This window comes from Gigantopelta aegis, chromosome 3 (assembly GCF_016097555.1).
Source record: "Gigantopelta aegis isolate Gae_Host chromosome 3, Gae_host_genome, whole genome shotgun sequence".
NCBI lineage: Eukaryota > Metazoa > Mollusca > Gastropoda > Neomphalida > Peltospiridae > Gigantopelta > Gigantopelta aegis.
This window is the reverse complement of record NC_054701.1, coordinates 87,531,267-87,558,901: the sequence shown is the minus strand read 5'-3', so window position 1 is coordinate 87,558,901 and position 27,635 is coordinate 87,531,267. Positions and strand designations below refer to the sequence as shown.

Genomic DNA, 27,635 nt, shown 5'->3' with positions numbered 1-27,635 from the left:
AAGAAAACCCTGCTACATTTGTATAACGCCCCGTCTATGATAAGTCGTATTATGCTATTGTGTTTGTCCGTACGTACGTCCGTCTGTTAACTTTTTCTTGTCCGTACCATATCTTGCATACATATGCATATAGGACCATCAAACCTCACATGTAGGAAGAACTTGGGTTGACGGTGTGTCGCATACTATTACTAGGTCACTGTGACCTACTTTTCACGGTCTACTCAATCTAATTAAAATTAGCTCAACTATTACATGTGGATCTAAGGATAATTCGGAATGTTTTCAAATTATTTTTAAATCACTGGCAGGATTCTGCAAGTAAGGTTTTGATTGGTGGACATGACCTCCAACTTTCTGGTGTTAGATCCACATGTAATAGTGGAGCTAATTTTAATTAGATTGCGGTCTACTGTACATAACAGTAAATCCTTGTCCGGACCATACATGCACACAGATGCACACAGGACCCTCAGACCTTACATGTAGGAACAACTTGGGATGGTGGTGTGTCATATTCAATTACTTGTCACTGTGATACAAATAAATAAAATAATTCGTCTATATTCTGAACATCATAGGAAAATCTTGTTTCGCCTTTGAAGAAGTCAGGACTTCATTAAACAGACAGTACCTTCTCCAGTGGATACAGTATCATCAGTAGTTGATCCAAAACAAACTGTTCATCCATCCCATTGCAAAAAAAATCACATAAATCAGAATTGAATCATACCTGTAACATATTCATTAATATCTATAGTTTTTCATCAAACTCCTGACGGGCGTATCATGTACTTCGCCGGTACTCTTGTTCCTAATGCAGAAAGGAATCTTTTATATGCACATTCCCATAGGCGGAAAAAACACATATCACGGGTTGTGGGGGTATGTTGATTAGAAATTTCTTTTATTTAATGTATGTTTTTTGGGGTTTTTTGTTGTTTGTTTTTTTGTTTTTTTGGGAGGGAGGGGGCATGGCCCGACCGATATCCCTGAAAGCTTCGCTAGCCGAAGTCTAGACGCCCCCCCCCCCCCCCCCCCCCCCCCCCCCCCCGCACAATTACCTGCAAATACAATTAGATGGATGGTCAGGAGAGCGAGAAATCGCTCTCGTTCTCTTAAACTTGTTGCTGTGCCTAGCGTTAGATGAATGTGATATGATAGAACACGATGGTACCACCGGCCTCGGTGGCGTAGTGGTTAGGCCATCGGTCTACAGGCTGGTAGGTACTGGGTTCGGATCCCAGTCGAGGCATGGGATTTTTAATCCAGATACCGACTCCAAACCCCGAGTGAGTGCTCCGCAAGGCTCAATGGGTAGATGTAAACCACTTGCACCGACCAGTGATCCATAACTGGTTCAACAAAGGCCATGGTTTGTGCTATCCTGCCTGTGGGAAGCGCAAATAAAAGATCCCTTGCTGCTAATCGGAAAGAGTAGCCCATGTAGTGACAACAGCGTGTTTCCTCTCAAAATCTGTGTGGTCCTTAACCATATGTCTGACGTCATATAACCGTAAATAAAAAGTGTTGAGTGCATCGTTAAATAAAACATTTATTTCGATGGTACCAGTCAAACTGTTCGCGAGAGCAAGGGTCGCTCAATTAATTGACAGTGTGTAAACAACTACGGTTTTCTGGGAAATTGTACGGTTATGGCTGTTATGACCGATACCAGGGGTAAATCGCACCATTTGCATTTTATGGTGCACTTTTGGTCTCTATGATAATCTCGCAATGTTAATCTAACTATTCAGAGATGGTTTAAAGCGCAAACTAATTATAATAAGTTTTGTTCAATATTTAATCTTAGAGCGAAATGAAATACGGATTGTGACACACCAAATTCGGATACGAAATCGAATAAATCCGCATTACAATTCGGGTCGGTTTAGATGTCATTTGTTAGAACTCCCCTCAACGCGACCTCTCACAATTGTATTTGGTGTGTCTCAACCGAAAACAGGTTGATCCACACTGATCCGCATTGAGAGGCTGTGTTTCAACAGCCTCTCACATAATGCGGATGATTCCACATGGTTCCACATTGACGCGCATTAGACAGAACCTGTTTGGAGAGTCAACACTATAAGCTAAAAACGGACGCAAGTTTTCGGAAATTGGTGACTGCATCAATATCACTTCGTAACAGTATTCCGTATTCGTGGATTGTTTTGGATTTTGATTGGTTGAAACATAAAGAAATAGTGAGGTGACTCAGGTCTGATGCTCATAAAACGTTTAGAGTCGAGACTCAAGACTCTGATTGAGTCTGCGACACTAATGTCATGACAACGCCATACAAACTGTATGCGTGTGACGTCATTAGAGACTGAGTCTGGACTCTAAAAGTTTTGTAAGTACGGGCCCTGATGGTAAATCGAAAACACTGCGGGTTGTGTTTGGTGTGTGTGTTTTTTTTTTGTGGTGCTTAATTTTTCAACCAAACTGAACAGGAAAACGTCCAAAAACAGTTTTTATGAGCTACACGATAATCCGATAGACCACACTGCAATCCAAATACTTAGTAGTTCAGTAAAATTAGCGTTGCTCAATATCGATAATGGCATAGCTAACCTACATAGCAACAACCAGTCTACGTTTCTGACTGTTTTGATTGGTCAACTGATAGTGTCGCTTTTTATTAGATTTTTTCTTTTTTTTGTACTACTTCACAGACAATTGTCTTCCATTAATTATACAAAAACGGAAATTTCTGTGAAATAGGGAACAAATAAAACAAATTAATTTCACCTTTATATAACCTAGATTTTAGTTAAAAAACAGATTGGATTCTCAACATATAAGAATTCTACAAGATATAATGGTGAAACTAACTCGTATTACTATTTTTGGTTTACTATTTCACAGACAGTTGCCTTGCGTCTTTGTATATTTAATTGCAATGCCAGTTGTGAATGAGTCCAACTTCATGTACAGATATGAACGGACCAGAAATTCGAATAATAAATGAAATTGATTTATGTACTGAACCTTTTTTCATAAACTGAAACCGAATTGGTAGCGCGAGGTGTGAGTGGCATAGGCATCAGAAGATGACACCAACGTTTGACGGGTTGGGGCAGTTATAATTATATATAGGCTAAATATGTGTTGTATATATACTCTTCAAAAAAAGAAACGCAAAAGGGTACAAATGGGTTATAACTCCGATTTTATGTTTCCTACCGGTTCATGCTTTGTGAATATAAGGTCATTGCATGTCCCAAACACATTCCCACGGTTACATTCGATAAAACGCAGCTACTGTACAATAAAGTTCCAAAATGTGAATATTCGCAAAAACGCAGCCACGTGCAACATGGACACCGACAGTATAAAAGTGCAGGGTGTTCGCTTGCCTGGCCTCTGTATCTGGCCGACAGTTGACAATCCAGGACATGCCACGTCTCAGTGAACCGCAGAGAAACAATGCCATCGGCCGACTAGACGCAGGCGAATCCAGAACGGCCGTTGCCAGGGCATTCCATGTGTCCCCAAGCACCATCTCCAGACTGTGGGACCGTCACCAGCAACATGGATCAACACGTGACCTCCCTAGATCCGGTCGACCACGGGTCACTACCCCCGGGCAGGACCGCTACATCCGGGTACGCCACCTTCGGGAACGATTGACTACTGCCACCTCCACAGCCGCAGCAATACCAGGTTTGCGCAGGATATCCGACCAGACCGTACGGAACCGCCTACGTGAGGTAGGAATTCGTGCCAGACGTCCAGTTCGAGGTGTCATCTTAACACCACAACACCGTCGACTCCGACTGCAGTGGTGCCAGATTCATCGACAATGGCCTCAACTGCGATGGAGACGGGTGTGGTTCAGTGACGAGTCCCGATTTCTGCTCCGACGTCATGATGGAAGATGTCGCGTGTATAGGCGTCGTCGTGGTGAACGTTATGCGGCAAACTGCGTGCAGGAAGTGGACAGATTCGGCGGGGGTAGTGTCATGGTGTGGGCAGCCATTTCACACACTGGCAGAACTGACCTGGTCCACGTGCAGGGCAACCTGAATGCACAGGGCTACATTGACCAGATCCTCCGGCCACACATCGTTCCAGTTATGGCCAACGCCAACGCAGTGTTCCAACATGACAACGCCAGGCCTCACACAGCACGTCTCACAACGGCTTTCCTACAGAACAACAACATTAATGTCCTTCCTTGGCCATCGATATCACCGGATTTGAACCCAATTGAGAATCTATGGGACGAGTTGGACCGACGCCTCCGACAGCGACAACCACAGCCCCAGACCCTGCCCGAGCTGGCAGCAGCCTTTCAGGATGAGTGGGCCACCATCCCCCGGGACGTCATCCGTACTCTGGTTGCTTCAATGGGCAGGCGGTGCCAGGCAGTTGTCAACACACGCGGAGGCCACACCCGGTATTGACTCCAGATGACCTTGACCTTGGTGGTGTGTCCTATCACTTACTCACAATGGACTAGAGTGAATTGTGAACAATCCTGCAACATTTGGTAATTATCGGACTCACCATTCAATAATTAAATCAATTCTCCAAATGTTACGACAATGTGGTTTTGCGTTTCTTCTTTTGAAGAGTATATATGTGTATGAGCAAGGATCGAAATTCTGCCGCCCCGACCGGCGAGTGTTTTGCATGCTGTCCCGCCAGTCTGGCAAACATTTTGCATTTATACCCGCACAATAATTTGAGTAAAATATATATCTACATTGAAATACTTGTAAACCGGATTCCACCACCACAGATGTAAATGATTATATATAAACCACGACATTTATTAGAATCACGTTTCAATTAGTTATTTTTTAATAAAACACCATTTGTAAATAATTGTTCCTCTTGACACCAGTGTTTTGTTAAATAACTACAACTATTATGTAAGTGTAGGCATGTATGTGTGTGTGTGTGCGTGCGCGCGTGTGTATATGTCTCTCTCTCTCTCTCTCTCTCTCTCTCTCTGTGTGTGTGCGTGTGCGTGTGTGTGTATATGTATGTATGTGTGTGTATATGTATGTATGTATGTGTGTATGTGTGTGTGTGTGGAGCATCATTTTCAAAGCTGGAAGGGCCAGTGCCTATTGCACACCCCTGTTTAGGTTGTGTTGACGGGGATCTAAATGATTTATTTCTCTGGGCCCATTGGTGATATGTGACCAGCTAGTAAATGGGTTGAGAACGCGAACAATACCGTTACGAACGGACGCAGAACATTCTAAACACTGCTCTTTGGTATTTCTTTATGGATTCAGATTTTTACGCGAAGAGCTGGCAGAATCGGCAGGCAGAATTTCAACGATCGTTTGCCACTCACACGCGCTGGTTTTATTTTACAGCACACACCGAAACGAGGCAGGTGCGCGCTCGAGAGTTCTTTAAATCTGGGGGGAAATCTCTAGGATAGACATTGGAAGGAAACATTCTTCCATTGAAGAATACGTGTTTCAAAATAATCACTGGCCGGCGCGATCACCCGGCGCTTTTCCCGTCGGCACCAGAACATGTGATGTAAACACTCGAGTTGCTTATATATCGAGGAGGAGAAAAATCCATAAAGCTTGCGCCGAGAAGCAGTAGCGGTAGTGGTGGTGGCAGCGGTGATTCGGCCAGCAGACAGAGCAAGGGAAAGGCAGAAGGACTCAGAGCGTCGACACGGCAACAGGATGGCGAAGCCTGGACAGCGAATCGTGGCTATGGCTATCGACGAAAGCGAGCACTCTGACAACGCGTTTCTGTGTGAGTACCTTCAGTTTACTCTGTCAATCTAACGTCCGTTGTTGGGTTTACGCTGAACGGGGAAACGTCACGCGCCAAACCTCTTGCTTTCGTTAGCGACGCGTGTATACGGGGGGAAAAGGCTAATAATTTATTATTGGTCGTTTATTTTGGAATTGATTTTGGTGCCAGTGTTTACTGGGCCATGCGCTTTTCAGTTCCGGTTGTTAGACTGAATAAACACTCCTTTTTTATAGATCAGTAACTACACAGAATGGCATCAGATAATAGACTTTTAGGTCTCTATTTATATATGAGAAATACCAATACTAATATGTTTATATTAGCGTGTTCCTAATACTAATTATGATTAATGAAATTATCCGTTTTATTGTAACAGATGTAAAAGTAATAAATACATCGTTTATCATTTCTTCTCTGTATCTATGCCAGCGGTCATTACAGTTTATAAAAATGTAAATTCATATGCAGTAAAAGTCCTGGGTTTAGACAGGTTTCGCAGACTTCTTGTGTTTGGAATAATGGTGATAAAATATCTCTATAGATTCACCAAGTCTACGAAATAGGCCTATTAAATATGAAATATCATAGGAGAGACAAGTTCTGCTTTGAAAAACAAAGCGTCTCCCCATACCCTATGTCCTTGATAGTACAAGCAGTGGACTATTTGACTGAAACCACCGTCATCTATCACATCCCATTCATATAACGTTAGACACACAAAAAGAACCCCAGTCTAGCGAGCGAGCGCGATCTTTCGCCCTCCTGAACACGCTTCAGACATATTGCGATGAAAACCGAGTGCTCGCAAAACTGTTAATAACCAATGATGTTCGAGATAAAATAAAAACACGGCCGATCATAGACTGACACCCGGAGCATATTATAATGGCCCCAAATATAGACACATAGCGGTCTACTCGTCTTGATGAGATTGAACTGACGCCAAATTACTGGTGTGGCCAGGATTTTATATTGGGGGGTGGGGGGGGGGGTGGGTTAGAGGGTGGGGGGGGGTACGACCCACACTATGTATGTGTGTATATGTATGTATGTATGTATGTATGATTTTATAAATTTAATACGTTTAAAAAGAAAGAAAAAAGATTTGATTGGAAGAGGGGGATTGCCCCCCGTGTCCCCCCCCCCCCCCTCAATTCTCTACGCCACTGCGCCAAATAACTCGAGCGGCCACCTACTGTATCGGTATAAGCACCGCAGAAGCGTAAAGGTTGGACTATACCAATTCAAATCCCATAGGCGACCATGTTAACGTTTGTGTTTAAAAACACTATATGCAATATATCAACCAAACTATGACCCACAAATATCAGTACTACAACCCCAACCTCAAAGTATTAACTGCAGAAAATGGTACCTTTCATGGCTCATTTTCGGTATAACCAGATGTTTTTACAACACCCCTAGTTTCGCACAAAATTTTTGTACTTTTTTTTACATGTACCCCATACATGTTCCAAGCACAAGGCTACTTGACACAGTGGTACTAGATGAATTAAAATTGTATACATTTTTAGCCCAGATGAAACTAATTTTTTTTACAACCAACACACTCACATTTATAACCATTCACAGGACTTGTGGTTTTAACTTCTCTATCTAAAGTTCGGTGCACCTCGAACTTCGACCCAGCCGGAAATTAATTGGTATAGTGCTACCTAAAGTGGCACATGACTCAAAGATAACATTTCCATTTTACTCAGTAACCTGGAAAACAGATTCCGGTTTGGAAAGACTCTTTTATAATAGGCCTACATACATGTACGTGCCCGGGAAGTTAGGAAACGAAATACCATCTGCGCAAGATGAAGATGACGAAATACATGCATAATGTAACTTATACCTGCTCAAATAGACTCCTAATATAACACATGAGTGGGCCCATTGAACAATTTTTTAAATTTCAACCAGTATTCCGCAACAGGTATAACAAATGCCATGGTATGTGCTATCCTGCATGTGGGATGGTGTATGTAAAAGATACATTGCTACTAATCGGAAAGACTAGCCTATTGTGTGACGGCAGCGGGTTTCTTCTCTCATTATCTGTGTGGTCCTTAATACTATGTTTAAAAACACCAAGCGACAATTGGCAGGTTGTCCGACGCTATATAAGCGTTATTAAAATATGTTCGTCGTTAAATAAAATGTGCCTTCCTTACTTCCTAATATGGCAAACTTCCTCATCAAAACAATAAACACCACTTTGTCAGCGGAGGGCGAGACGTAGCCCAATGGGGAAACGCTCGCTTGATGCGCGATCGGTCTAGGCTCGATCCCCGTCGGTAGGCCTATTGGGCTATTTTTCGCTCTAGCCAGTGCACCACGACTGGTATATCAAAGGCCGTGGTATGTGTTATTCTGTCTGTGGGATGGTGCGTATAAAAGATCCATTGCTACTAATGGAAACATGTAGCAGGTTTAATCTCTATAATTGTGTCAAAATGACCATATGTTTGACATCTAATAGCCGATGATTAATAAATCAATGTGCTCTAGTGGTATCGTTAAACAAAACAAACTTTCTTTCTTTCCATTTTGACAGCGTGATCCTCACGTATATTACCATCAACCAATGAAACTGCTTGTAACGGAGTTTTGGCAACATGAAACACCAAATGATGTTTTTTCCAGCACTTTTTTCATAATAACCATTTAAAAACTGGATTCTTGTTTAATAAACTTCTAAAAGTTAAAAATCTCAAATGTGTGTAAGCTTATTAATTTCACAAATTGGTGTAAAGTTTTAATATAAACAGTAAGCATTTTCTACTACATGTACTGTGAATATCAGTCTGTTATCAGTTATTTCGAAACATTTAGAAAAGTTCAAGATATTGAACGATACAGAATTATTTTGTTAGATAGAAGTTACAAACAGTGGTTCTAAATATTAAAAATAAAAATATACCCAGAGAAACAAATAAGCGAACATTTGATATTGTAGACCACATTTAATTTAGTACTAGCGTATTAATCTACTAGTATGTGTCTATAATACAAAGATGTGATGTGCAACTGAGTATGAACAATACAGTTAACTTCCTCACACCGACGATGAGAATATTGGTTGCTGTCACTCTCTGTTGTCAGTTTTTCTGCCATCCCTTGTTTCATTTTAACAGTAAAGTAGTGCATCCATACGCCGGTGTTCGTATACACCGTATTTCAAAGAAAGTGTTATTTTTACAGTTATCTAGTAAAACTAAGTTTTTGTCTCAGAGATGTTAGAATAAAGGTTTACTTTGTATGTTAAAAAGATAATTATGACAGGTTATTGCGTAAAAAAAGTTTTTTTGTATAAACAGTTTAAGTTCAGGGCTATTCAGGTAATGTATAAGACAGTCTTATAGGCAGTTCTATTTATTGAGAAAACAACGTTTGTTATTGTACAACGTCTTAGTATAGGCTACAAAGCTGCAATATTATTGACGTGTTTACTGAAATAATCACTTAAGTGATTACGTGGTTGTAATTGGCATCTGGATTTCAACATTGATGATAAAAAAAATGTCTGACGTCGTCGCCATTGTTACTGTATGACAAGCGTCGTCATTGTTTCTGTATGACAAGAGGCACTATTGTGTTTCCATGACAACATAACTGTCAGACGACGTCGTGCCAGCATCCATCATTCCATTGTACTGTCCTTGTTCGAATGCTGGAATGAACAGGCTAACATTTGTATTACTAACTCGACCTCCCCCACCCACCCCCCGCCGACATAGAAAACCCACCCATCAAAACATACACGGGCACATTCACACGCTTTGGGTTTCACGGCGCAACACACTGCGAGCTGATTCAACCATTTTCCTTTCATGATGTAGCACGATGCAAGTATATTTAGACATCCTCATTGCCTGCTGTAACTCAATACAAGCATATTCATTCATTCTTGTGTCCTGCTATAGCACAATACAAGCATATTCAACCACTCCTGTGTCCTGCTATTGCACAATACAAACATATTCAACCACTCTTGTGTCCTGCTATTGCACAATACAAACATATTCAACCACTCTTGTGTCCTGCTATTGCACAATACAAACATATTCAACCACTCCTGTTTCTTGTTGTAGCACAATGAAAGCATATTCAACCACTCCTTTCCTTCTGTAGCACATTACAAACATATTCAAACACGGGAAATCTGCCATAGGGTTGTTGCAACATATGTACGGTATTTGAACTATGTAAGGAATAGTGATCATACAGTTGGAATAAATTGAGAAACATCATCTCCTTGGAACATATCTGTGAATTTTACTTTTCTCTTCCTCACCAAAATATTAATAATATCACTAACAGTCTCATCAATATTTTAAAAAAATCCACATCTGAAGTTTCTGGCAATAACCATATGTTGAAAGTCAGAATATCTCAAATATTGCAGTGCACACAACACTCTGTGCCTTCAGTATTAAATAACAGTTCTCACAAAAATATTATTTTTGGCAGTTCCTGGAAAGCAAACCTCTGAATGAGCAAGAATATAGTCTATGTCGCTTATTCGCATGAAGAATCCTATTGCACATTGAAATTTGGAGGCAAAATAAATACCATATAACGGTTCAGAACACTTATTCCCAACTGCTAATGCTATTTCATAAAGGACGTAGTCACAAGTCATAACAACTTTGTCTTGCTCAACTTTATTTGATATCTCAAATAGTAACCCAGTGGTGTTTTCATAACCTCGGGCTCAGTAGGTAGTTTGAGGAATATCGCTTCAAATGCTTTGACTGTTGCTTTAGATTCTATTTTAATAAAAAAAAGAGTTATCAATAAACTCCACGTTGGAGGTACAAATTCCAATTCAGGATCACTACTAAACTATTAAATGCCATAAACTATCCAGGCTGTTGGTAGAATATCATAATATTTAATAAACATTATTTATGATTAATAATTGTATTTATATCATCTGTTTACATTTTTGCTGTTATAATTTTTATGCTTATGCACAGACCAACAGAACACAACTTATTAAATTATACAATTTTAATAGTATCACAACAGAATGGCCACGGCAAACAAATACCGTAGAAAAATAGGCTCCGCGGCATTTTCCATGGACGTTTTGCGGATAATTTATAAGAGAGGAGTATAATTTATCAGTATTACACATTTTTTAAAATTAATTTATACGGTGACATTACAATTTTGAAACTTCCACGGCAAAATACATGTAAATGCCACAGGAAATGAAAATACCACGGCAATCTCCACGGCATTGGCGATTACCCTGATTAATTACCAGGATTATCATAGTATTTATTTTAATCAGAGAAAACATGTATTAAACAAACAGAGATAAAACTAACATTAAAACTTGCCAATGATAATGAATGCCAAATATAGGAGAGGCAGTGTTATGATATGACGTCACATGACCTGTAGGGTGCTGCATGCAAGCATAGAATCACTCTCATTTCCTGGTGCAGCACAATGCAAACATATAGTCACTCTCATTTCCTGGTGCATCACAATGCAAGCATATAGTCACTCTCATTTCCTGGTGCAGCACAATGCAAGCATATAGTCACTCTTATTTCCTGGTGCAGCACAATGCAAGCATATTCAGACTCGTTTCCTGGTGCAGCACAATGCAAGCATATAGTCACTCTCAATTCCTGGTGCAGCACAATGCAAGCATATTCAGACTCGTTTCCTGGTGCAGCACACTGCAAACATATAGTCACTCTCAATTCCTGGTGCAGCACAATGCAAGCATATTCAAACTCTCGTTTCATGGTGCGGCACAATGCAAGCATATAGTCACTCTCAATTCCTAGTGCAGCACAATGCAAGCATATTCAAACTCTCGTTTCATGGTGCGGCACAATTCACATATAATTAGTGTCTCGTGTTTAAGCCATTCATTTCATTTTCCCTTATTTTCGTTCTTATATATCGAATTGAGGTTCAAACACGATTTTCTAGGCACACACCTCAGCTATCTAGAATGTTCGTCCAGAACAGTGGGTTAGTGGTCAGTTGTTTGTAATTAGTGAGAGAGAAGTCTGTGTAATAGGATGATACTTCCTTTGTACGTTGTAGAAGGATACATCAATCCTCATCTGTCTTTAGGAGAAAAATACATCTTTCTCACGTAGTCCTTAAAGGGATGCTAAAGCAAGGCTTTTGGACTGGTGTGCATATTCAACGATACATAATGCACATTATTGCTTAATATCAACAAGTATAATTGTATAGTTAATTAATAAAACGGTTAAATGTGACGGCTATTATATATAACGGGCGCAGCCATTTTGTACCATCCCAGTGAATACGCCCTCTGGCGAGCTGGTGGTTACGTAATACCTAACGTGTCACGTCAGGAATTAGTCTTCGAAATGAAGAAACAAAACATACCTGATTTTTGCGGATGCATCGCAATATTCTGTAATAATATATATCCCAGTAACACAGCAACGTGTATATGTGGTTTATTTTTCAATACAAAATAAACCACCATTGTCAAAGTGTTGAAATAACTATTATATTTTGTATATAAATTAACCCACGTACTGAAATAATAGTCGGAGTGTTTTCTTGCTTAATTGGTCTTTTCTTTCCGTGGCCTGTACCTGTGGTTCTTGATTGGCAGGTGTATATTTAGACGGTCCCTAGACACTGTGTCTAGACATACTAAAAAGACGTGCCTCTTTTATTAAGATCACAGGGTATTGTGTGATAACCTCAAATCGTAATGGACTTTACCAGCTTTATTACTGTAAGTAGTTCTGTAAAACCCTTGATTAAGTAGACTTTCCCATCTAAAATCACAAAACTGACCAATTACGTAGTCCCAGAGAAAAGAAAATTATCACTTGGGTATCGTGAATGGTCGTTATTGCTCAAACGTATCCTACCAATAGGCCTAATTATATGCATTTTTTCTTTGGAGTTTTTAAAAGAAAAAAATATTATAACTCCATTTCGTTATATTGATGCAAATTGAAATATATTTAGTTAAATAGTTTATTATACTATCAAGTCATTTATGTTGTTTTACAAGTCAGGCTGATGAAAGCAAAGCGCCTTGTCGTAAATTAGAGCATTTGTTTACTCTGTGCATAATAGAGAAGTTGGACCTGAGCTGACGTCACTTCGCCCCAAGCTATACCACCGGACGTCACAAAAACGAAACAAAATGGCTGCCCCCAGTTAACAGGAATAATCACGTTTTTTTTTATTAATTCTAAAATTACGTGTTTTTCATTTGTTAAAGTGTCAGTATGTGTTGGTGGTCCGGATATGCATCTTTTCAACACATAAGGCTCTTGTTGGAGTTTAGTCTACCTTTAAGAGGACTGCCACTATCAAGACTGTTTTCACCCAATGAGTCGGTAAAATTCGCTCTGATCATCATTTAAGTTTTTCATTTACCACAGTTTGACACACAATAGCCGATGTATTGTTCGTGCTGGGGTGTCGTTAAACATTTATTCATTCATTCATTCATTCAAATTCGCTCTAGGTGTGTGCTTGTATCGAGATGGGAACCCAATATATACCAGCCAGCCATACGTCCGAAGGATTAACCACTACCCCAGCGATACCATACAGCGATGGCTTCTGGTTTCATATGGAATTCATACAATTAACGTTTCGCTAGTAGTGTCCGGTGAACCATGTGTTTCCTGATATCTCACGTATCTCCGGATGTGCTCTGCAGACCGGTCATTATAGTGCTCGTCCAAGGCGCATGGCATCGATTGGTTTATTTCTGCTGTTAAAGGTAGAGTAAATTCAAACAAGAGTTTTATGTGTTGGAAAGATGCATACCCGGACCACCAACACATACTGCCACTTTAACAAATGAAAAACGCGTAATTTTAGAGTTAATAAAAAAACCATGATTATTCCTGCTAACTGGGGGCAGCCATTTTATTTCGTTTTTGTGACGTCCGGTGGTATTGCTTGGAGCGAAGTGACGTCAGCTCCGTCCATCTCCTCTGTGCACAGTGTAAACAAACGTTCTAATTTACGACAAGGCGCTTCGCTCTGACTTGTAAAACAATATAAAGGACTTGATAGTATAATAAACTATTCAACTAAATATATTTCAATTTGCATTAATAGAACGAAATGGAGTTATAGTATTTTTCTTTAAAAAAAAGAAGAAGAAAAAAAAGAAGAAGAAAGAAGCATATTATTAGGCCTATTGGTATGCTACGTTTGAGCAAAAACGACCACTCACGATATCCAAATGATAATTTTCTTTTCTTTGGGACTACGTAATTGGTCAGTTTTGTGATTTTAGATGGGAAAGTCTACTTAATCAAGGGTTTTATAGAATCACTTACAGTAATAAAGCAGGACGTCTGATCGATTACGATTAGAGGGGTGTCTGTGCGGTTAACACACTATACCCTGTGAACTTAATAAAAGAGGCACGTCTTTTTAGTGTGTCTAGACACAGTGTCTGGGGACCGTCTAAATAGACATCTGCCAATCAGGAACCACAGGTACAGGCCACGGAAAGAAAAGACCAATTAACTAAAAAAAACACTCCGATTATTATTTAAGAATTGAACGTGAATTTTTTTGAGTTTCATGCTAGTATGAAACGCAAAACCGCTTTACACACTGTATGAATGGCGTAGCGCGTTAGCGCGAAGCCATTCATACTAAAGTGTTTGATTACTGTTTGATGTCTAAAAATAGAATCTCAAGGAAATTCCTCGGGGATTCCTTTGTTGACATAATTCATAGAGTAGTTCCGGCTATAAGCCAAACATAGTGCTAAACTGAGATTCATGGTACTATGAATGTCAGTTTTTATCATCACGTGATACGAATTTGACCAATCCAAGGGTTTATAACAAAGGCATTTTTAGGAATTATTTCAGTATGTAGGTTAATTTATGTACAAAACCTAATACAGTTATTTCAATACTTTGACAATGGTGGTTTATTTTGTATTAAAAATAATATATAATTGTTGCTGGTTTACTGGGATGACTATTATTACAAACTATTGCGATGCATCCGCAAAAATCGGGTATGTTTTGTTTCTTCAGTTCGAAGACTAATTCCTGACGTGATACGTTAAGTATTACGTAACCACCATCTCGCCAGAGGGCGTATTCACTGAGATGATACAAAATGGCTGCGCCCGTTATATATAATAGCCGTCACATTTAACTGTTTTATTAATTAACTATACGATTAAACTTGTTGATATGAAGCAATAATGTGCATTATATATCGTTGAATATGCATACCAGGTCAAATGCCTTGATTGTCCCTTCCTTTAACAATGTGCTGAGCCAATGAGGTGCGGATGAACTAACTAATGTTTTTCATTGTTCTATTATTTTACTTTAAAAAAAAAAGAAAAAAAAAGTTGTATTACTTAAAAGAGAAGATCACCTTTCAATGGTATCTTCTTAAAGAGTCTAAGTCCAATAATAAAAACTTCTCCTATCAGCTTCAACGCGTTTGAGTTCAACCAGGATACTATCAAGATTATAATGACAAGAAGGTCCTGGGTATAGTATTTTTTGTGTGTATTTTTATGTGAGACAAAACATTTTGGTTGATTCAGTTTAATGATAGGATGTAGAATGCTAAAGTGCTCACCTCAATATTAGTGTTGATGGCCCTCGGTGGACCCAATCCCCCTCACCTCATCTAATATACCAAGGGCGTAGTGCGTCGTTTTTCATCAGTAGGAATTATTATGTAAAACGATTCCATGCTGTTATTCGACAGGATATGTATATATCTCCGCAGCGATTTCCTATCTCTTATATTCTTATTATCTGAACATCAAAAACGTTATGGCATTCGAAGTCGTCAGCGTAAAACGGAATTAGATTTATTTTGACAGGGTCGTGACTGTTCTCATGAATCACTCTCAGGTGCTTCGTCTATTAGAGGATTGTTACTCCCCAGGACGATACAGACTTTCTACTTTGTAGGATAATATATCCTTTCTACTGTGTAGGATGATGATACATCATTTGTACTTTGTAGGAGATTGATAATCATTTTACTTTGTAGGAGGAGAATAATCCTTTTTACTTTGTAGGATCATGATAATCCTTTCTACTTTGTAGGCTCATGATAATCCTTTCTACTTTGTAAGATCATGATAATCCTTTCTACTTAGTAGAAGGAGGATAATAATCCTTTCTACTTTATAGGATGATAATCCTTTCTACTTTATAACATGATTATAATCGTTTCTACTTCGTAGAAGGAAAATAATCAATGCTAGTTTGTAGGTAGGAGAATACACCTTTCCCGTATAATTCGTGCTGGGGTGTCGTTAAACATTCATTCATTGATTCATTTTTTTTCTTTCACATTGTGTGTGCGAAGACTGCCACTCTCAAGACTGATTTCTCTAGTCTAAACTTACTGAAGACATAATTTAGATACCAAATAGATGTATTAATATAAAAACAATCGTTCTCTTTCTTATCAGATGTTTCTTATACATGTATCATATACTCTCACTAAAAGCAATAAATAATCTTGTCAAAGAAATTCAGAAATGATGCCCTTGACGAATCGTTTATATATGACTGGAGTGTGAAGCAAGGGAGCTGGAGCGAGTTAATCGAGTCTTAAATCATTAGAAAGTTTTGTTTTATTGATTCCCTTTGATTGGCACTATTACTGTAAGTCGCCCATGATGTGTTTGACAAAGCGGCAATTAGCGCCAGTAACACGTACAAGTTGATGAGACGTGCGATCCTGTAATGCTCTTAGCTGGTGGTACCAGCTGACGTGTTCGAACCCGGATAATACAATCACCCCGACTCTGTCTAATGGGATTACGGTGGTATGTGGAATACACCGACCGTCGTGTCTGAACGGGAAAATAACCACGCTTAATTCGCCGGATCTCAGTAATATACACGTATAATATGAACGGGAAAATAACCACGCTTAAATCTCCGGAACTCAGTAATATACACGTATAATATGAACGGGAAAATAACCACGCTTAATTCGCCGGATCTCAGTAATATACACGTATAATATGAACGTGAAAATAACCACGCTTAATTTGCCGGATCTCAGTAATAGACACGTATAATAAGAACGGGAAAATAACCACGCTTAAATTGCCGGATCTCAGTAATATACACGTATAATACGAACGGGGAAATAACCACGCTTAAATCGCCGGATCTCAGTAATAAACACGTATAATATGAACAGGGTAATAACCATGCTTAAATCGCCGGGTCTCAGTAATATACACGTATAATATGAACAGGGTAATAACCACGCTTAAATTGCCGGATATCAGTAATATACACGTATAATATGAACAGGGTAATAACCACAACCATGCTAATATCGCCGGATCTCAGTAAGATACACGTATAATATGAACGGGGTAATAACCACGCTTAAATCGCCGGATCTCAGTAATATACACGTATAATATGAACTGGGTAATAACCACGCTTAAATCGCCGGATCTCAGTAATATACACGTATAATATGAACAGGGTAATAACCACGCTTAAATCGCCGGATCTCAGTAAGATACACGTATAATATGAACTGGGTAATAACCACGCTTAAATCGCCGGATCTCAGTAATATACACGTATAATATGAACGTGAAAATAACCACGCTTAATTTGCCGGATCTCAGTAATAGACACGTATAATAAGAACGGGAAAATAACCACGCTTAAATTGCCGGATCTCAGTAATATACACGTATAATACGAACGGGGAAATAACCACGCTTAAATCGCCGGATCTCAGTAATAAACACGTATAATATGAACAGGGTAATAACCATGCTTAAATCGCCGGGTCTCAGTAATATACACGTATAATATGAACAGGGTAATAACCACGCTTAAATTGCCGGATATCAGTAATATACACGTATAATATGAACAGGGTAATAACCACAACCATGCTAATATCGCCGGATCTCAGTAAGATACACGTATAATATGAACGGGGTAATAACCACGCTTAAATCGCCGGATCTCAGTAATATACACGTATAATATGAACTGGGTAATAACCACGCTTAAATCGCCGGATCTCAGTAATATACACGTATAATATGAACAGGGTAATAACCACGCTTAAATCGCCGGATCTCAGTAAGATACACGTATAATATGAACTGGGTAATAACCACGCTTAAATCGCCGGATCTCAGTAATATACACGTATAATATGAACAGGGTAATAACCACGCTTAAATCGCCGGATCTCAGTAAGATACACGTATAATATGAACGGGATAATAACCACGCTTAAATCGCCGGATCTCAGTAATATACACGTATAATATGAACAGGGAAATAACCACGCTTAAATTGCCGGATCTCAGTAATATACACGTATAATATGAACGGAGAAATAACCACGCTTAAATTGCCGGATCTCAGTAATATACACGTATAATATGAACGGGAAAATAACCACGCTTAAATCGCCGGATCTCAGTGATATACACGTTCAATCTGAACAGGGAAATAACCACGCTTAAATCTCCGGATCTCAGTAAGATACACGTATAATCTGAACATGGAAATAACCACGCTTAAATTGCCGGATCTCAGTAATATACACGTATAATATGAACGGAGAAATAACAACGCTTAAATTGCCGGATCTCAGTAATATACACGTATAATATGAACGGGAACCACGCTTAAATCGCCGGATCTCAGTAATATACACGTATAATCTGAACAGGGAAATAACCACGCTTGGACTGCCGGATCTCAGTAATATACACGTATAATGAACGGGGTAATAACCACGCTTAAATCGCCGGATTTCAGTAATATACACGTATAATATGAACGGGGAAATAATCACGCTTAAATCGCCGGATTTCAAAATAACCACGCTTAAATCTCCGGATCTCGTATCGGTAATATACAATATGAACCGAGTCGAAAGGGTATTGGCAAGGATGTGATTGTTTTTATGAATGCTGTCTATATGAGGTCTGCCATTCCCGGGACCCTACGTCCTTATGCCGTCTGTAGGAGGACTGCCATTCCCGAGACACTACGTCCGTATGCCGTCTGTAGGAGGACTGCCATTCCCGGGACACTACGTCGTTATGCCGTCTGTAGGAGGACTGCCACCCAATATAAGTTGGGCAAGACTTCTGGGCCCACATTTTCAAAGTTATGTTAGAACTACAATATCGTAAAATTATTGTCGTTTATGGCCTGCGTCGTAGTGACGTCATAGTTAACGCCGGTTTTACGAAAATCAGTAGCCAGGTTTAGATCCCAGTACCGGCTGCCACCCAGGGTGAGTTTTCAAGACTAACTGGAGAGATGCAAGCTGATTACACCCACTTCCCACTCATTGACAACCAGCCCGCTTAACTAACATGTAAGTCCAGAACCGTGAACTTGAACCTTAAGTGGATATAGGCATAAGCACGAAAACCAAGTTGAAATAAAAACGAATTAATGTTAGGTTCGGATAGTGCGTGGATGGGTAACTGATAGAACACACCGGGAGTCGTATACATTTCTAGACCTCCACACATGGTGTAGTAAAGCGGTGGTATGTACTGTCCTGTCTCAAAAAGTGCATATGATGATATGTTTGTGATATCTGGAAAAGATGTAAGTCAATGATTGAGCGCTCGTCCCAGGTGCGAGGGGATTCAATGTTTTTTTCTCGTCCCAGCCATTTCCTCATAATTGTTATACTAAAGGTATTGGTAGCCACCTTGAGCACATAATATTGTGCCAGACAGCTGAATTGCGTTTCCAAGCTGCGTTGTTGAACTTTATTTGCCAATCAGTGAGAATGCACTTAAAAACAGAAGCAGAACCGAGAACTAATTACTGGTATGTTCTTTTATTCTACTTGTTAAACATTTAATGTGCAGCTCTAAATACATTTTAAAGCTTTTGCTATTCTCAGAACTAAATTCCTGGATGTGGCTCTTCGGAGATGTGTTCATGGTTGGTGTTCTGTTGACAGTATTACTGTTAGATTTTTGTTGTGCATTTACCGTACTTCGATGTCGTTAAAATTCATCCATCCATCCATCGATCCATCCACCCACCCAAATCCCACCTAATTAATTAATTCATTCATTCATTAATTAATTAATTAATTCATTCATTCATTTACCGAAGTTAGCTAGTATTATGTGTCATTATTTTAAGTAATTCCAAATACCACAAACGAATTAATTTTAAACACATTAAACTAAATTTAATGGTGCGCGTTTAAAGCTTACATTTAGGAAATTTTCATAAATTTATTTTAAAAATTATTGAAATTGTTAATCAAAATTTTCTGAAACTCTTTAAAGTGTAGCCTGTGCATAATATTATGTTTTATCATCCATTAAAGGCTTTTGTAGGAGATATCGCTGGCACTATAATTTGCGATATCGCCTGCGATATCTCCGCAGGAAATATCGCTTCTTATAATCTTGATTGGTCAAATTTATTCACAAGACAATGTTTTGTTACGTCACTGTGTTTGTTTCAGTGCTAAACCTACTATTAGTGACGTCACGCCACTGCCGTTCTGCTAGTTAACGAGTCTACCCCTAACATTCAACCCACATTACTGACATTGTTTACAACTGTCGCAAATGAAAAGAATGATAATGGATGATAAAAAGAATACCCCCCCCCCGTCTTGTGATATCATAATTTATCAGCACTCGTTTATAAAAGTATAAAATCCTCGGCAAGCCTCAGAGTTCATACTTTTATCAACTCGTGCTGATAAATTATGATACCACAAGACACTCGGGGAGTATCCTCTATATATATTTTTTAATTATTTTTGTTTTTGTAAAATTCTTTCGTTTCATGATGTATTTTATAGTTGTTATTGCTTGTACACGGTGAGACCAAACAAAAACTTTTTTGTCAGTTTGTCTTTGACAAATTGTTGTATAAAGTAATCTGGTTATTTACAATATAAATTTGGTATTAGCAGACGGTCATATACATGCATAACAAATACCACCATGCGATACGCTGATGTAACGTGACATATTATTTTGTATTGGCATTTCTTATTCTTCCCACACCGTTACTCCAGCCTTATTGGCTATGGTGATTAGGTTTTCAAAATCATACATTTATCGATTTCTTCCACAATTAATTGATTATCACCGTTTCCGACTGGCGGGTGTACTGTCATGTAAAGACGGGTTACCGAGGTTACATAAATATCTGCTCCATAGTGTAGCCCCGAGCTCTCGTCGTGATTGGACATGTAATCCACAGTAAAATGGTTATCACTAAATATCAGGGATCTGTGTGAAAACAAAAATGGCAGAATTAAGACTGGGCAAGCTAATCCGTTTCGTGGATTGCCTGGGCAGAAGAGAGGTTTATAGATTAGTAGAGACGAAACCCGCTGCCGCCATATTAGCTGTTCTTACCGATTCGCAGGAACGGTCAGGCCAGGGAATAGGTTTTAACGTGCACAAACTGTCACAGCACACGCCTGTCGTGGGCGCAGGTGTCGACTTCGCCGGCTCCTTCATCTAAGACAGGAAAGGGTTTGGGGTGGGTGAGAGAGGGTGTCTCCCGCGCTGGCATGTGCAAGGGAACACAAGCAGCCCGACCAGGGTCAGTAGCGGGGCAGAAAAGGATTTTTCTTATATAATTATGCAGTTATACAGACAGGACAACACATACCAGTGACGTTAGATTGGAGTTCTGCGATATGACCCCGGTACTTAGTAGTCGTAAACATAACAACGTAACCAATATGCCATCAGTTTGATACACGTTATTTTATCATGTAGTAGTTTAGGAAAATGATTACTATATTAGCAACCTAAAAGTTATTTATGTTTGCTTATAGTGAGCAACATTAACACTAATAATATAGCTTTTGTTTTGTTTAGCAACACATTGATTTATTAATCATCGCCTATTGGATGTCAAATAATGAAGAAAAAGAGAACACCAACAAACAAACAAACAAATACAACAACAATAACAACAACAAACAAACAAACCAAACAACCCCCAACCCCCCAAAAAAACCCTGTATAATATGAAAACAGAAGTGACACAGTTTCGCCAAAATAAATATCCCGCAAATCGTTTATAGACCACTATCTCAGTTCCAAAGGTTAGATCGTAAATCTGTCCTCAGCTCAAACTGGCAGTACAGAGGGTGGGCAATGTTTGCCCATGTCAAATCCACTTGGGCTTTCTGTGAACATGAGCAAGTTAATACAAAAAGGTTGCTAGGAAACGGTAAAAAGGCTAGAGGCCATTCTTCCCCAAGCCAAGATTTCTTGTTAATCAGAATTGTTCAAGACTGATCACCGATTTTTCCCCGTAAAGCAGCAATCTCTGGATTAATTAAAAAAGGAAAAAAATTAACCTTTTACAGTAAACATATTATTAAGCTTATTTTTCTTCCTATGACAGCGTGTTCTTGTTTCGTTTCGACTACGGTCTGAAAAACTCGTTTCTGCAAGACTCTAGGTCAATGGAGACTAAACTAAGTTATTAGGTTATTGCTATAAACTCGAGTGCTGTTTGTCGTGTCGTCGAGTATAATTGCGTCTGATCCGCACGTGTTCTGTTTTGTTCCGAGTAACATGAATATTGCGGAATCTTCCGAACGTCCATCAGTACCGGTGACACACATGTCAGCTGATCGATTCCGCCATCTCTGCTAGAATGGTCGTTAGTATAAAATAGTAATTTCCTTCAGATGTTAGATAAGCTTCAACAAATCCCAAACAATGAATATTTATTAAAACAGTTTGACGAATTCGATTTTCTTTCGTGGTTCTGTCGGTGTACTTTGTAGTGAAATTACGCAAAATATAGAATTCATTTATTCCTCGGAGTGAACTATATGTCAATTCCTAATTTGATTATGTAATTTGTTTTTCTTGGACACTGTCAAATAAAATACATCTTGCTGCTAATACGGGAGAGAGAGAGAGAGAGAGAGAGAGAGAGAGAGAGAGAGAGAGAGAGAGAGAGAGAGAGAGAGCGCAGAGAGCTGTGCAACAGTAATGGTTTCTTTTCTAACGATCTTACACTTTTATTACAAATACCAAGTACACTTCTTCTCCTTTTTCATGTTATTCTTATTCTTAATCTTGTTCTTGTTCATCATCATCATCATCATCGTCGTTGTCGTCATCGTCGCCATCGTTGTTATCGTTATCATCACCACTATGATCATGATCATCATCTTCTTCTGCGTTCAAGCTATAGTTGATCTTGGATAAGATTTGAATTCGGCTGTATTGGTAGGCCTAAAATATCATTGTCTATATCAAGTGTTCTTTGATGTCTCCTTGCTTCGGTGTACAGGGAGAGGACCACATGATGTGCCCTGGAGACTGTGGTCCTGTTTTACATGGACTATTCGTCAGTGTCTGACAGTTCCAGCTGGTACATATACACTTACACAATTAAGTTGTTCTATTAAATGTATCTCCACCTACTAAGGTACATACAGACATGTGTACATAGATTCATAAATCTCAATATCTCTTTTTGTCTGTCTGTCTCTCTCTCTGTGTCTCAGTTTGTCTCTGTCTCTCTAGCATTCTCTGTATCACTCCCCCTGACATATCTGTGTCTCTGTCTCTCGCTGTGTTACACTCACATTTTCCCAATCCTTGATATATGTTGGGCACCTCTGTAGCTGCAACATGGCGAAGGTGCTAGCTTGAACGTTTTGAACAGCCTCTACGGTGTCTTACCAGAGTAGTTATTATTCTAAATGGTTAAGAAGGTGATAATAATCCCTCAATATTCCGGGCCTGTTACCCTGATCAAAGTTCAGGTACTTTGCATAGATCAAGGTTTACTTTCATAGATCAAGGTTTACTTTCATAGATCAAGGTTTACTTTTCAGAGATCAAGGTTTACTTTCAGACATCAAACTTTTATAGATCTAGTTTACTCTCATATATCAAGGTTTACTTTCATAGATCAAGGTTTACTTTTATAGATCAAGGTTTACTTTCAATTATCAAGGTTTACTTTCATATATCAAGGTTTACTTTCATAGATCAAGGTTTACTCTCATAGATCAAGGTTTACTTTCATATATCAAGGTTTACTTTCATATATAAAAGTTTCCTTTTCAGTGAAGTTAATGCCGTCTCCTCAATTCTTGGGATTCCACAGTATGCTGAATCCCATAATAAAATCTACTCGGCTTTCTTTGGCAACCTCATAAATGTTGTAAAAGTCCGCACGGAGTAATACTGATTAAAGAAATATTCAGTTACCTCGGCCTAGCCAGTTTAAACAGATACCTTAGAAGGACGAGCATCTGAATCAGGATATTGGTTTATCGTGTTCTTATTCAGTCATGACTGAAACACGCCCGTCATGACCACATCTGGTTGAACGTTTGCCTGATGGACATTCACACATTAGCTAGCTTCTTGTTGTGCTTGGTCGTAAGATAAAATCCCATCGGTTGACTAATTCTCTGATTTTTTTTTTTCCATTCCACGTTGTGCCTCAAGGACTGATATATCAAAGTATGTACTGCACTGTCTGTGAGAAAATGCAATCAAAATATACCTTGGTTGGTGTTAATAACAATGTGTAGCGGGTTTCCTCTGAGGACAAGGCGTCAAAATGTCGGACGTCCAATAGCCGATGATTAATAATCAATGTGTTCTAGTGGAGTTGTTAAAGAAAACAAACTATAACTATATAATTTTTTTCATTTCAATTTATTTTCGTGCTTATATCCATTTAAGGTTCAAGCTCGCTTTCATGGGCACACACCTCAGCTATCTGGGCTGTCTGTCCAGGACAGTGGGTTAGTCGTTAGTGGTTAGTGAGAGAGAAGAGGGTGTAGTGGTCTTATACACCTACCCATTGAGTCGTTAAAACTCGCTCTGGGTGGGATCCGGTACCGGGCTGCGAACCCTATACCTACAAGCCTTATGTCTGATGGCTTAACCACGACACCACGATGCTAATTATGTTTTTCCATTCCATGTAGTGCTCTACAACTGGTATATCAAAGTATATACTGTCCTGTATGTGAGAAAAACTGCATATAAAAGATGTTGTTAATGACAAAATGAAACGGGTCCTTTGAAGAAAAGGCGTCAGAGTTACCAAATATCTGACATCCAATAGTTGATGATTAATTAATCAATGTCCTCTAGTGGTACCTCTATCTTTGTGGCCTTGAACGACGTTTAGATGACTCGAGACGTCCTAATGTGCCGGACCACTGTGTTGATGTCTTTAAGGTCGATTGACATGCCACCGACTGTCAGGATGCCACCCCAGGCCTCGACATCTATCGATTATCGTAGTCCAAGGTGGCTGTAATCTAATACAGCTCTTCATAAACTATTACCATCATCGTTATTGGCAATCGCACAAACACAGCAAGAGCGGAAAACTCATAATACCAGCGTGATGACGTCACGCTATTGTTCCTTGACCCGCAGGATTACAATACTGATTATTTGTATAATAAACATGTTCCGTATATTGAATGCGTGTAAAATTGTTAATTTGTGTTTCGTAATTTAGTGGTCTGTGCACTCTGGCATTCAAGGTTTTGGCAGAATTCTATTATTACAAATTATACGTATTCACAATTGCAGTATCATAATAACAGATCAATACATAATTCTTGCCATTAATATGCATTACAGGTTCACTAGATCCTGACATTGCATGGAAAATGTTTAACGTAAAATCACACACACAATATATAAACATACAATAATTATTTTTTCCCCGTTCCAACTAGTACTATACGACTGGTATATCAAAGGCCGTGGCGTTGCTGTCATGTCTTTAAGGAAGTGTATATTAAAAAGCTAATGGTGCATATAAAATACCCCTTGCTACTAATGGGAAAATGTAGCGGGTTTCCTCTTTAAGACTATATGTCAAAATTACCAAATGTCATCAGTCCTTTTTGTATCTTTTGTTCATATCCTAAACATTTGTTTTTAAGTACCAAATTAAGACCAGTACACACGTTTCAACATTTGTGGCACAGTATGGTGTTCCTCCTGGACCTTTAGCCATTTATTATGTACACGAAAGCAGTAATTACTCCCACGCAGACACACAGTAACACTTCCACCCCACGCTCATACCACACATTCATCACATACACACTTAGAGACAGAGAGGGGAAGGGGAAGGGGGAGAGAGAGAGAGAGAGAGAGAGAGAGAGAGAGAGAGAGAGAGAGAGAGAGAGAGAGAGAGAGCAGAGAGAGAGAGAGACAGCGAGAGCGAGAGAGAGAGAGAGAGAGAGAGAGAGAGAGAGAGAGAGAGAGAGAGGGAGTGAGCGAGAGAAAGACACACACACACACACAAAACCACACACACACACACACACACACACACACACATACACACGCATACATACACACACATGCATACACACACACACACACACACACACATACATACATACACACACACACACATACACACAGACACATATATACACACACATACACACACACATACACACATACACATACACATATACACACACACACATACATACACACACATATACACACACACACACATACACACACACACACACACACACACACACACACACACACACACACACACACATACACACACACACACACGAACAGCCATAACTGTGTCTTAATGTTTTGTCAGTTGTAGTAAAGTTTTAAACGACTAACGAAAACTATATTTAATAATTTGATGCATCCTCTCAACGACAAAAGCCTACTCTTAGAACTCTACACTTGGATACCAGCACCTGTAAGACGAGCTCTAAGGTGATGGATATAAACACTTGGATACCAGCACCTGTAAGACGAGCTCTAAGGTGATGGATATAAACACTTGGATACCAGCACCTGTAAAACGAGCTCTAAGGTGATGGATATAAACACTTGGATACCAGCACCTGTAAGACGAGCTCTAAGGTGATGGATATAAACACTTGGATACCAGCACCTGTAAGACGAGCTCTAAGGTGATGGATATAAACACTTGGATACCAGCACCTGTAAGACGAGCTCTAAGGTGATGGATATAAACACTTGGATACCAGCACCTGTAAGACGAGCTCTAAGGTGATGGATATAAACACTTGGATACCAGCACCTGTAAGACGAGCTCTAAGGTGATGGATATAAACACTTGGATACCAGCACCTGTAAGACGAGCTCTAAGGTGATGGATATAAACACTTGGATACCAGCACCTGTAAGACGAGCTCTAAGGTGATGGATATAAACACTTGGATACCAGCACCTGTAAGACGAGCTCTAAGGTGATGGATATAAACACTTGGATACCAGCACCTGTAAGACGAGCTCTAAGGTGATGGATATAAACACTTGGATACCAGCACCTGTAAGACGAGCTCTAAGGTGATGGATATAAACACTTGGATACCAGCACCTGTAAGACGAGCTCTAAGGTGATGGATATAAACACTTGGATACCAGCACCTGTAAGACGAGCTCTAAGGTGATGGATATAAACACTTGGATACCAGCAGTTGTAAGACGAGCTCTAAGGTGATGGATATAAACACTTGGATACCAGCACCTGTAAGACGAGCTCTAAGGTGATGGATATAAACACTTGGATACCAGCACCTGTAAGACGAGCTCTAAGGTGATGGATATAAACACTTGGATACCAGCACCTGTAAGACGAGCTCTAAGGTGATGGATATAAACACTTGGATACCAGCACCTGTAAGACGAGCTCTAAGGTGATGGATATAAACACTTGACCTTCTATATCTTCTCCCAGATAAGCTTTGGTGGAATCTGCACGGAATGTCGTCTGCTAATAGAGATATTAGTGGTTCTCGCAAAATAATCCACGTGTTTACAACCGGTATTTTCTGCTACTATGCTCAGACATTTCAGCTATGATGGT

The 27,635-nt window shown here is 39.4% G+C and overlaps 1 protein-coding gene across 2 annotated transcripts in view; it reads left to right on the top strand.

Moving 5' to 3' along the window:
• Positions 1-5,141: 5,141 nt before the first annotated feature.
• LOC121369256 (universal stress protein Slr1101-like) overlaps positions 5,142-27,635 on the top strand; it is a 67,824-nt gene continuing 45,330 nt past the window's right edge. The window contains exon 1 of one of the 2 annotated variants that reach the window (XM_041494217.1): positions 5,142-5,739. In XM_041494217.1, the coding sequence (XP_041350151.1) occupies positions 5,667-5,739 (73 nt within the window). In that variant the 5' untranslated portion in view covers positions 5,142-5,666. The remainder of the gene's footprint in view (positions 5,740-27,635) is intronic. The other variant, XM_041494218.1, reaches the window with a different exon arrangement.